The sequence below is a fragment of the Natator depressus genome, chromosome 25 (genome assembly GCF_965152275.1).
Source record: "Natator depressus isolate rNatDep1 chromosome 25, rNatDep2.hap1, whole genome shotgun sequence".
Taxonomy (NCBI): Eukaryota; Metazoa; Chordata; order Testudines; family Cheloniidae; genus Natator; species Natator depressus.
Genome location: NC_134258.1, coordinates 1,466,522 through 1,477,778, shown reverse-complemented (window position 1 = coordinate 1,477,778; position 11,257 = coordinate 1,466,522). Strand labels below are relative to the sequence as shown.

The 11,257-nt window shown below is 48.4% G+C and overlaps 1 protein-coding gene across 2 annotated transcripts; it reads left to right on the top strand.

The window, feature by feature from the left end:
- The first annotated feature begins 1,095 nt into the window (after positions 1 to 1,095).
- VMAC (vimentin type intermediate filament associated coiled-coil protein) lies at positions 1,096 to 9,264 on the top strand. 2 transcript variants are annotated; one of them, XR_012636297.1, is made up of 3 exons: positions 1,096 to 1,314; positions 3,723 to 4,158; positions 9,181 to 9,264. XR_012636297.1 is itself a non-coding variant. In XM_074939606.1 (2 exons), exons 1-2 carry the CDS (start codon positions 1,124 to 1,126, stop codon positions 4,078 to 4,080), a joined length of 549 nt encoding a protein of 182 aa, XP_074795707.1. In that variant the 5' UTR covers positions 1,096 to 1,123; the 3' UTR covers positions 4,081 to 6,216. The 2 variants fall into 2 exon arrangements, 1 of the variants encoding a protein (XP_074795707.1); XM_074939606.1 differs by lacking the exon at positions 9,181 to 9,264 and having other exon boundaries at positions 3,723 to 6,216.
- The last annotated feature ends 1,993 nt before the right edge of the window (positions 9,265 to 11,257 follow it).

Genomic DNA, 11,257 nt, shown 5'->3' with positions numbered 1-11,257 from the left:
GAAATGTAGGAAATAGGCTTTCCCACAATCAGGGTTTACTTTCCACAACATCAACACAGCTTTGTGCAGCCCAGCCACTTGTCTCCAGAGGAGGCATTGCACGTTGGGATTTGAGGCTTTTATAGGTCATGTCATTTGTGTTCAAAATAATAGCGGCCATAGCCATGTGGGCATTGTTTTGATGTTGTAGCTTGTGCTCGCACCCTCTGGCCCTCTCAGGCTAGCACAGCATGATAGCATAAGCCTTGCTACCTCCGAGCTATTGGTCCCGGCTGGAGGCTCACTCCCAGGTGCAGCGCAGACATACCTATTGTAAACTTGAGGAATGTGCTTGGGCCATGAGAAAGAGCCATCCTTCCCCCCTGTAGACTCTGTACGTTAGTCCAGTACTGCAGCTGTGATCAGGCTGAAGCAGTTGGTGCGTGTGTGTTTGTTTTTATGGTGTAACTGCTGTCAGGGAACTCTCTCCTTGCTAAACTTTGTGCCCCAATCAAACTGTAAACCATTTTCTTTCCTGCAACAAGTGTGTGTCTTGTTCTGGGAAAGAGCTTTATGGAAAAGAAATACAGAGCAGCTACAGGACCCTGCTAGCATAGAAATGGACTGGAATTTTTATGCATTATTTACGAATGTAAAACAGAAGCTATCTAAATCCATCTTTTTCCACACTTCATGAACATTGCTTTTCTGGCTGCACTCTAACCAATTCACAAACAGTGAGTATACCCCTTTGCTCTCTAAATTGTTGTGTTATCAAAAGTGAGACGAGGTGAAATTGGGCAAAAGAGTTGTGAGGATCTTTCAAGTTAGCACTCCCCTACACCCTACCTGAAGCACCCCTCTTCCTGGGCTGCCCCAGCCCCCAAAGCACCCCTTTTCCCAGGGTGCCATCCGCCTGCCCCAAAGGGCCCCTCTGTCGGGGGGACATCTCCCTGCCCCAAAGAGCCACTCTGCCCCCAGAGCGACCCCTGGGCTCTGCCCAAAGCCCGGGGCCCCCAAGCCATAGACCCAGGCCCGCGATGGAGCGGGCTGGCGGGGCGGGGCTTTCCACGGCCCGCCCTCGCTCCGCGGCCGGCGGGGCGGGAGCCCACAGCGGCGGAGGGACTGGCTGGGCCTGGCCGACATGTCGGTGCCACCGGCCGTGCAGATCCGCGAGGCCAACGCGCACCTGGCGGCGCTGCACGGGCGCGTGGCGGAGCTGGAGCGGCGGCTGGGCGCGGCCGAGCGCACGGTGCGCGGGCAGGCGGAGAGTCTCATCCGCAAGGACGGCGAGCTGCGCGCGGCGCTGCGGGAGCTGGGGGCTGCCAAGGACAGGTAGCGCCGGGGGCAGCGCCCGGCCCGCCCCGCCCCGGCCCCGCCCCGGGGGCTGAGCGCGCCGGCCAGGGGCAGGCCGGGCTGCGGGCGCCGGCCGAGCGGGGGAGTGAGTAACACCTGCCGCGTCCCGCCCGCCGGGCCTGGCCGACGCCCGGGCAGGGGCTGGGCCGGCCCGTGGGGGGCCCCGCTGTGAGACCAGCCCGGAGGCCCAGAGTTAGCGAGGGCGGCGGGGAAATGCAGACCCGTGGCTAGCGCAGCCCGGCTGGGTGCGCGGGGGACACGGTCTCCCTGCGAGCCCCATGCGCGCGGGCGAGCCGGGGTGAAACGTGCGTTCAAAGGAGCGTGCCCAGAGGTAGAAAAGCGTGGGCAGGGATCGGCCGCCAGGTGGGCTTTTGGCCGATGGCAGCGGTGTATGGAAAGTATGTCACTGGATTGCTTACTTCTGATCTTGACAAAGCATCCCCCCCCCCCCCCGAGATGACTGATGTAGTGTACAATAGCTGGCCGAGCTTGTTAGGTTCAGGTTGTTTAACTTTTCATTAGAGGACCCTATTTTCAGTTGCTTGTTATTTTGCCAAACAGTCATGATGAAGTTTTCCATATCCAGTCTCTGTCTCAGGCTGAATTTGTTTTGGAAAGTTTCATTTAAAACAGTCATGCCATTTCTGAGAACAGTGGTAGGGAAAAATTATGCCCATGTTCTTTTGTAGTAAAAATTGCCAAGTCAAGTACTGAAAAGATAGGAAATACCAAGCCTAAGGTTGCTTGTGCAATTCTAATTCAGTCCCCTTGTGTGCATGCATGATGGTGATTTCCTGAACATGGCTCATCCTGCACACTGAATAAGACAGGGCTTCTGAGGAAAAAAGTATGTGGTCATATATTCCTTAATTCTGGTATTTCCTAACTTTTCAGTGCTTTACTTTGAAACTTTGGTGTTCTTTTAATGGGTTTCTTAAATTTTATAAAAGCAAACTGAAACAATAGAAATACCTTCATGTGAACTATATTCACCATCAAATGTGTTACTAGCAGGGTCAGGACCTTTAGATCAAACTGAAGACTTCTACCACTTGAGTTAATTGAACATCTGGTAGCATTAGTAGGCTGTTATCCTGTATGTGGACCAATTAGAGGGGAAGAGATACCTATCTGGCTAGTGGGATTGGTACTATCTGCTGACAGCAGAGGAATATTGAAACTCAGGAATCCTGGGTTCAGTTCTAGGTTCCAGAGGAGAGTATATTCTAGTGATTACAAACTGTTCTGTCCCTGTCTTCTGTTCTCCTCCCTATCTTACATGCATATCCACTTGTCTACCTGTTCCTTTCTGCTTCCAGCCTGTTCCTCAGATACAAAGGGGTGAGTAAGGCTGCTTCTGCTGCCTCCTTGCTGCCTTGATGCTAGCAGGATGAAAGGAAAAGGAGTAAGCGTCTCCATATTCTGGAGTTTGGTGCTACAACAGAGGTGCAAGGACGGGAAAAGTTCTGGTGAGCTCCTGCAGCCATGCGTGAAGCATGCTCAGTCACAATATCGTGGTGGGGGACATGTGCAGTCCAGTCGGCATGTAGGTGCTGTATGGAGATAGCACATACACAGTATTCATCCGCTGAAGTGAGCTGTAGCTCATGAAAGCTTATGCTCAAATAAATTGGTTAGTCTCTAAGGTGCCACAAGTACTCCTTTTCTTTTTGCGAATACAGACTAACACGGCTGTTACTCTGAAATCAGTGCAGATAGAGTCTTTGGAGAATTTAGCTGTCAGCTTCTAAAAAACCTCTACTGAGCATGTGCAAACTACAGTTTTCACTGGCTTTTAACTTGCCCGTATGTAGGCAAATTTTTACAGTTACAGCAAAACACTGACATCAGTTGATCTCCCTTGCTAAATTTCATATTCCTGTTCCAGGGCTTCTCAAACAAATGGTTGTAAGAATTTTTTTAACATGGGCAAAACAATGTATTTTTCCCTAAACTCATTATCTAGAATGGCTGAACTGTTTTAGTTGAAACTTCCAGAAAAATTCAGTCCAAGGGGTAGACACCCAGCATGGAAAATTTCAGCCTGAAAGGTTAAAGTTTGGCAAAACTATAAGAAACAAGGTCTTATAATGGAAAGTGTTCGGCAACCTTAAGTATCACTATTTGCACTGCCAGTGCTGTGTTAGAACTACATAAACAGCAGACCCAAAGAGAGGGACATGAGAGAGAGATTCAGGAAGCTTGAAATGATATGGGGATCATTTCTTCAACATTTATATAACCTCTGTTTTTTGAAACCAAAAAACCCCTTAGGTCTTTATAGGATGAGGGCAAATAAAGCTGTCCAGTGAGGAACAGTAGTTCTGTGAATGGCTACATTCTAGTAGCCTTGTTTTGAGACTAGTTTTCTTCTGTTTTCTTCTAAGAGAAATTACTGCTCTGCAGCAGAAGCTGCTTTCATCTGAGGAGACGATTCAGAAGCTGTTGAGTGTCATCCAGAAAAAAGATGACTTAATTGTACAGCTGAAGCACAGGAGTCATCTTCTGACTAAAATCTGCAGAAACCGACCCATCCTGGACAATCTTCTGTCTTACATGGCAGAAGGGGAACAGTTAAGTACCTTTCCAGGGACCCAAAGTGATTCCAGTTCTCCGGTTCATGACGAGTTCCAGGAGTCAAACTGCATCACCAACCAGATATCAAAGAACAAAGACTTCTCTCTCTGTGAAGATGACCTGGAAGATCAGGAATTGGATACAAGCCAGTTTGGGACGACAGTGTGAACTGAGTGTGGAACATGACCTTTATTACAAATACTCCAGTTCTGTTTTTCAATCTTGTCCTGAAAGAACCAGGTTCAGGTGGGAGTCTGTCCCTCACCCCCTCTGTTCTTGCAAGTAGCCTTTCTATATCTCCTTCATTGAGGACTCAGGAAAGTGGGCTCTATGCAATACTACCTACCTGAGTGGATACTAACCCTTGGTGAAATGGGCACTTAAGGGTTTTCCACTGTTCCTTTATCATGGGGATCTTTTAATTCCTCCTGTCCTTCAGTATTTACTTTCCTCTCTGACCCAAAACACTTCATGTTAAGGATACTTAAGTCAAATGCTGTATAGTAGACCTTCCAGCACTGGTGGCCAAATGTATCACCATCGACTTTCAGCTTCTGTTGGCCTAAATGCTGCTCCTCATCCAGGTCTGCTGTATATCAGAGCCATAGATGGTGATTGATTAGAGCAGGATGTTTATATACCAAAATCTAGGACATCTGATGTCTGTGTCTATAAACCTATAAAATATTGTGCAGTCTTGGGAATGAAAAATCTAAGCGCTCAAAGTTCTACGTTTCAGCTAAGGGACTATTAAATTAGTGAAAAGCTATCTCTTCTGGGAAGTTTGGCTGCATTGGGTTGAATTATATGTTGAATTCCTAACCTGCTGTTTTGTTTTTGAGATTAGATTTGTTATTTAAGATGAATCAAATCTCTTTTCTTTTGCTCTATGGAGTTAGCACAGAAAGAAGGAAACTAGTGTATGGATTTGAGGCAGATTCACAATGTAACTGGAGGGAATCCATTTTCTGAAATTCACCTTCTTTCCAGATTGTGTGTTATCTGTTTTAAAATTAGAGTGGAGGAATGAAGGGGAAAATATCACATTCATTAGTAAGAGGTGTAGTCACTACAGTTGGTGGTGGGATTTTAAGGAATATTATGCATAAATTTAAGTTTCTGGGTAGAAAGGTTGGTTTCTGACTTGATCACTCTCAGACTTACATTTAAAACTTGGTAGAAGAATTAATCTATTTTAAGCTTTTTAAAATTCAGCCTCTACTGTCCTCTTACAGCTTTAAGATTGGCACCAGTCACTGCATGGAAACTTTGCTGCACAAAGTGGCCAGCTGTAACCTCTCTGCCTTTGTCTAGAACATGTAGATTTTCTCTGTGGTCTAACCAGATTTCTTTTCCAAATTCATCTTGTTTAAACTCTCTTACTGACAGCAGCTCTATATGCAATTCCCTGTAGCTGGCTAAGTACTTTTTTATATCTATCATAAAGACCTGCTTTTATATGGGATGTTCCTTGTTCAGAATTCTTCAGTGGGAAACAAAATGTGAGAATGGGTATTCCACTGCAAATAAGAGTAAAAGAAAATCTCTTAAAATTCCTTTTTGAGAAACTATTATAAACACATGCAACATATTTATACCACCAGAGTGAATTTCCTGTATTTTTATAAATCTAAACCCCTGACTACTCTTGGTCACTAAAGGTTCCTTTGCATTTTTTGAAAAACAGGGTTTTGGCAATTATGTCCTTGCCAAATGCTAACTCAGGTAAATACGTTCTGCCTCCATATAGTCTCTGCCATTTAGTCAATAAATAATTCTTAACTTCTCCTTCATCAGATGTGTGGGAACAGTGCTGGTGGCACAGGATGGTCACAGTTACATACTGTGAGAATACTATTTTTGTAGTGGGTGGAGTGACTGACCTTTGTTTGAAGAGTTTGTAAAAGCACTTGTTGATTTGGGATTATAGGTGCTATGTAAACATAAGGGATTATTATTTCTTTACAAGTCTACAGTAAATGTGCAAATTCCAAGCAGATGTACATACTTTAAATCCTTTGAGAAAGAGGATGAGATTGTACATTCCTTCACCTCCTGTCCAATTCAGAGTTTTTAAAATCTTTCGCCTTCCTTAACTTTCCAGGCCTCTCTCTAAACTTTAAGGATGTAAACTTGTGTCAACATTTAATCCGTTTATCATCTGTTTGTTACTGTGGGTGAAGGGCTAAGCAATTAGTTACTGTTTTAAATGAAAACTCATTTCAAGTTTTTTTTTTCTCACTGATTATTATACCAGTATCATCCAGCTGCCTGTATTTATTATTTGCACTTGCATATGTCCTCGCTTAAGTTTTTCTTGCAGGATACAAAATAAACATATTTTGGCATATTCAGGTCATGTTGTTTCCATAGGTTTTCTTTGCCTCTTCAGTTTTAAGTGGCTCAACTGGTCAGCAACACCCAGGGACCATCTGTCCAGTGTTTTCACTAGGCTGTTTCCTTTTGTATTGTCTCATCTGATCTCCTTTCAAACTTGGCCCCTCTAGTTTGAAATGCCCTTTTCCCCGGCATTGGTAAATAATTCTAGTTGTTCTTTGATCGTTAACACATTTGCAAAGCACAACTAGCTATCCTTTTCTGACCTCCCTAGTCCCCTGGGATGTTTTGTTTATGATCCTTTCAAGATGTATAATTACTATTGAATCTCCCTGTTACAATATTGTCACCTATCACCCAATTCACCTTTGTATGAAAGGGGCATGAGGCCAGTGCTGCCATCAGTTACCTGCGGTAGAATCTCCTTTGCATGTGGATAGGTGCAGTCCTGCACTCCCAACTCTCCAGCACATGACTGTGTAGTGTGTGTGAGTGGTGAAGGAGAGTTGGCACCAACATCCAGGGGCGCAGTCATTGCTGATAGTACCTAGAGCCACTATTGTTTCCAGTATATAGGAAACAGTATATTATTTAATATAAAAAGCCCTGGATGAAGGTTGCCAGCTGGGTTGTAAATTTCCCTTTATCGTCCATGTCTACTGTATGTGCCATTTTTTCTTGTAGCCAAAGGAAGGGTGGGGCTGTGTGCAGGCATATGGGAACAAGGCCTACCCAAATTGGGTGCCTGTTAGGTAACTAGTGCATTCTTTGATCGGCTTGGCTTCTTGGAGCCTGGGTTTCAGTCTGCTTTGAAAATGGGAGCAGTTGAGCTGTCAGGTGTGCGGGATACAGAGGGATTGTGATCAGGGCTGGGAGTGAGTCCTAACCTTTACAAGCATATTTTAGTCCTAGGGACAGTTCCAGGGCAGCAGGTGGTGTTAGAGTCTTTCATAACCATATGTAAGAGAATTGTTGGCCCCTTACTAAAACTCAGAGGGGGGTTTTTGGTTGGCTAGCTCCCAGTACCAAAAGAAAGGGGAAGGGTCGATGGGAAATCAGGACTCAGACTGACAGTACCCCGGAACAATGGGGGGAGGCCAATGCTCCAGGTCAGCCGGATTGACAGAGCAGGCAGGCTAATGGAATCAGGAGGCCAGAGGGCTCCCGTCTGCCGTGTGAGCTGGAACAGAATGGGGCTGAGCTAACGAAGAGCAGGGGCCAGAGCTGAGCTGGGGAGCAGGGCCATGGCGGCCAGAGAAGCAGTCCAGGGAGCAGAGCCGTAGCAACAAAAGCCAGAAAAGCAGCCCTAGAAACAGGTTGGTGCTGGGAGTAGACGCACACAAGCAGCCCACAGAGCAGACCTGTACTGGGAGGAGAGCTGCAGAGAGCCAGAGGGGCCAGAAAAGCAGCCGAGGGGGCTGGAGGCAGAGCAGTATCAGTGCTGAGGCAGAGTGGAGCTGGGGCTGGAGCAGTCTCCGGAGTTGGGTGTGGTGAGCAGCTGGGGAGAGTGAGGGGGGGACCCTGGGCAGCGAGCCCAGCACAGGGAGACGGCCCCAGCCAAGATGCTGTGGAGGCCAGACTTGGAGGGGGATCATAACCCTGATGGGGGGGAGGGGCTGACACTGGGAGGAAGGGTCCTGTCACCTGGAGCCTGAAGGTGTGTGGCCACTGCCAGAGAAAGTGTCTGACCCATCCTGCAGCACTGCCAAGGCCTCAGAAGGAGGCCTGGGAAATGTGATGAACAGACTGAACTTCCCTTACATTCCAGAGACAACATGCCACAGAGTGGATAGAAAGCTGGCTAGATTGTCGGGCTCAACAGGTAGTGATCAATGGCTCGATGTCTAGTTGGCAGCCGGTATCAAGTGGAGTGCCCAAAGGGTTGGTCCTCGGGCCGGTTTTGTTCAATATCTTATAAATGATCTGGAGGATGGTGTGGATTGCACCTTCAGCAAGTTTGCAGATGACACTAAACTGGGAGAAGTGGTAGATACGCTGGAGGGTAGGGATTGGATACAGAGGGCCCTAGATAAATGAGAGGATTGGGCCAAAAGAAATCTGATGAGGTTCAACAAGGACAAGTGCAGAGTCCTGTACTTAGGACAGAAGAATCCCATGCACCGCTACAGACTAGGGACCGAATGGCTCGGCAGCAGTTCTGCAGAAAAGGACCTAGGGGTTACAGTGGAAGAGAAGCTGGATATGAGTCAACAGTGTGCCCTTGTTGCCAAGAAGGCCAATGGCATTTTGGGCTGTATAAGTAGGGGCATTGCTAGCAGATTGAGGGACGTGATCGTTCCCCTCTATTCGACATTGGTGAGGCCTCATCTGGAGTACTGTGTCCAGTTTTGGGCCCCACACTACAAGAAGGATGTGGAAAAATTGGAAAACGTCCAGCGGAGGGCAACAAAAATGATTAGGGGACTGGAACACATGACTTATGAGGAGAGGCTGAGGGAACTGGGATTATTTAGTCTGCGAAAGAGAAGAATGAGGGGGGATTTGATAGCTGATTTCAGCTACCTGAAAGGTGGATCCAAAGAGGATGGATTTAGACTATTCTCAGTGATAGCAGATGACAGAACAAGGAGTAATGGTCTCAAGTTGCAGTGGGGGAGGTTTAGGTTGGATATTAGGAAAAACTTTTTCACTAGGAGGGTGGTGAAACCCTGGAATGCGTTACCTAGGGAGGTGGTGGAATCTCCTTTCTTAGAAGTTTTTAAGGTCAGGCTTGACAAAGCCCTGGCTGGGATGATTTAGTTGTGGATTGGCCCTGCTTTGAGCAGGGGGTTGGACTAGATGACCTCCTGAGGTCCCTTCCAACCCTGATATTCTATGATTCTATGATGTGTTTTCCTTTAACCTTTCCCATATTTTCCTTATGTTTTTAAAGTTGATTGCTGATTAATACATTTTATTTGCTTTGAACAGAATCTAATGATCAGGGAAGCATCCAGTGTGGGAAGAGCATCCCGGAGTGGGGACACTCTAGCTACTGCCCTAAGCAGGGGTGGCAGGTTTGTATAATTTTTGGTTGTGTCCAGAATGGTTCCAAGTTCCCCCCCACTGCTGCCTTGTATGCTGAGATTTTTTTAAATAATGTAAAAATGGACTGGAAACAGTAAGCATTTAACAGTGTGCAATATAGGGAAAATGTGGGGCTGTGTGGGGGGATGAGCGGTGTGGGAGGGGGCTCAGGGCTAGGGCAGAGGGTTGGGGTGTGGGGGGATGAGGGCTCTGGGGTGGGGCTGGGGATGAGGAGTTTGGGGTGTGGGAGGGGCTCAGGGTTAGGGCAGAAGGTTGGGGTGCAGGGAGGTGAGGGCTCTGGCTGGGGGTGTGGGCTCTGGGGTGCAGCGGGGCTGAGGATGAGGAGTTTGGGGTGCAGGCAGGCTGCCCTGGGGCTGGGGCCAGAGAGGAGGACTCCACAGTCGTCCCCTCCCCACCTCCCAGCTCTCTCCCTGCTGGCAGCAGTGAGCTCCAGGGGAGCAGCCCCCCCCCTCGCCCCTGGCAGCACACTCACCCAGCACTGTCACTGCACGTGCTCCTAGGGGCTGGGCCCCTCTCAGGTCAGGAAGTCCCCTCGCCTCCCCTATGGTGAGTGCTCGGGGAGGGGAGGGCTGCCATCATGTGTGCATCTCTTCCCCTCCTCCCTGAGCCTGTTGCCAGTGCCACTCCCTTTTGTAGCTGGCAGTGGCTGGGGAAGGAGCACAGCTCCGAGCGGCAGTGCAGCTGCCCAGGGTACAGGCAGGGAAGCTCCAGGGGAGGCGTGTGGGGCAGCAGACGGGGCTGGGAGAGAGACCCGACCCGAACACTGGTTGAACCAAGGCCCTGGGCCCTGAATTTGCTGGAGCCTGGGCACCATGGGCCCATATAACTTGCCGTCCCTGGTCCTAAGTGACTATGACAAGGTTGGGGGTTGAGCCCCCCAGGAATCCCCGGCCCAGCCTTGTTGGGGTTACGAGGCCTCTGCCACACAGGAGAGTGGAAGGGGGGAGCCCTCGAGGTCAGGCAGGCCTCTGGGTAAAGGGATTGGGAGCGAGCACTTGGATCCTTTCACTAGCCCGTTTCACCGGTGTAGTGTATAATAGCAGGTCCACTCCCCCGCTTACATGTGGAAGCTGAGTATTTGGTGTCCTAGTGATAGGGAGAAATCAACTCAAAGTTCATGTAATGAAGCTCCAGTTGCTAGGATTTATTTAAAAAACTTTTACTGTCTATTATGTTAGCATTTATATATGAGTTGCCAAGAGTCAGCCGGGATCAAGAATGAGGAAGTGGCGTCTGCCGGGCTGCTCCCCCCTCCCTATTCGACAGCAGCTGCTGCTGGTACAGGTAGAACCGGGTTGCTGTCCGCAGGCTGGAGGCTGTTTAAGGGGAACACCTGGCAGCACCTTATTTTTCTGCTAACCCTTCTGTCTTTCGAGTACCTTTGCACAAGTCAGCAGCTGTGAAAATTGATCCTGGAGCAGAAATAGAAAACTCATGTTTCTCTACGGCCAGCTGGTCCAGCTTCCAGCTACTGCAGCGTTACACTAAATGCTCCTCAGTAGCTAGGACAATTATTGCCTGGTGAACCAGACAAGTCTTCTGCAGAAAAAGAGCCCTCTGCCAACAAATCCTGGCTAATAGTCAATCTGCTGCTGCAGGACAGTCAACTCTGCGCATCACAGATGCTGCAGAGCACAATCTTATTGGCAGAGCTGGCATACCTGTGCAGACACAACAGTAAACAACAGGCAGGGGCAGTGACACCGAGGGGTTAAAGTGGGCAACTAGGAATTGGAGCCCAGGTGTCTCATGAGCGTGTGCAGCTCACCTAAGGGCATGTCTTCACTGGCAACTTTAAAGCGCTGCCACGGTGCATGGTGCACGTCTGTAATGTCGCGTTACAGCGCTGAAACTGGCAGTGCTCAGGGGAGTTATTTTCACACCCTGGAGCAAGAAAGTTGCAGCGCTGTAAAGTGGCAGTGTAGACAAGCCCTAACTTTGGAGCCTTAATTTATTTATC

Coding starts and splice junctions, on each gene's coding strand:
- VMAC (XM_074939606.1), top strand. CDS start 1,124: ATGTCGGTGCCACCGGCCGTGCAGATCCGCGAGGCCAACGCGCACCTG. Junction 1,315..3,722: donor CTGGGGGCTGCCAAGGACAG/GTAGCGCCGGGG, acceptor TTTTCTTCTAAG/AGAAATTACTGCTCTGCAGC.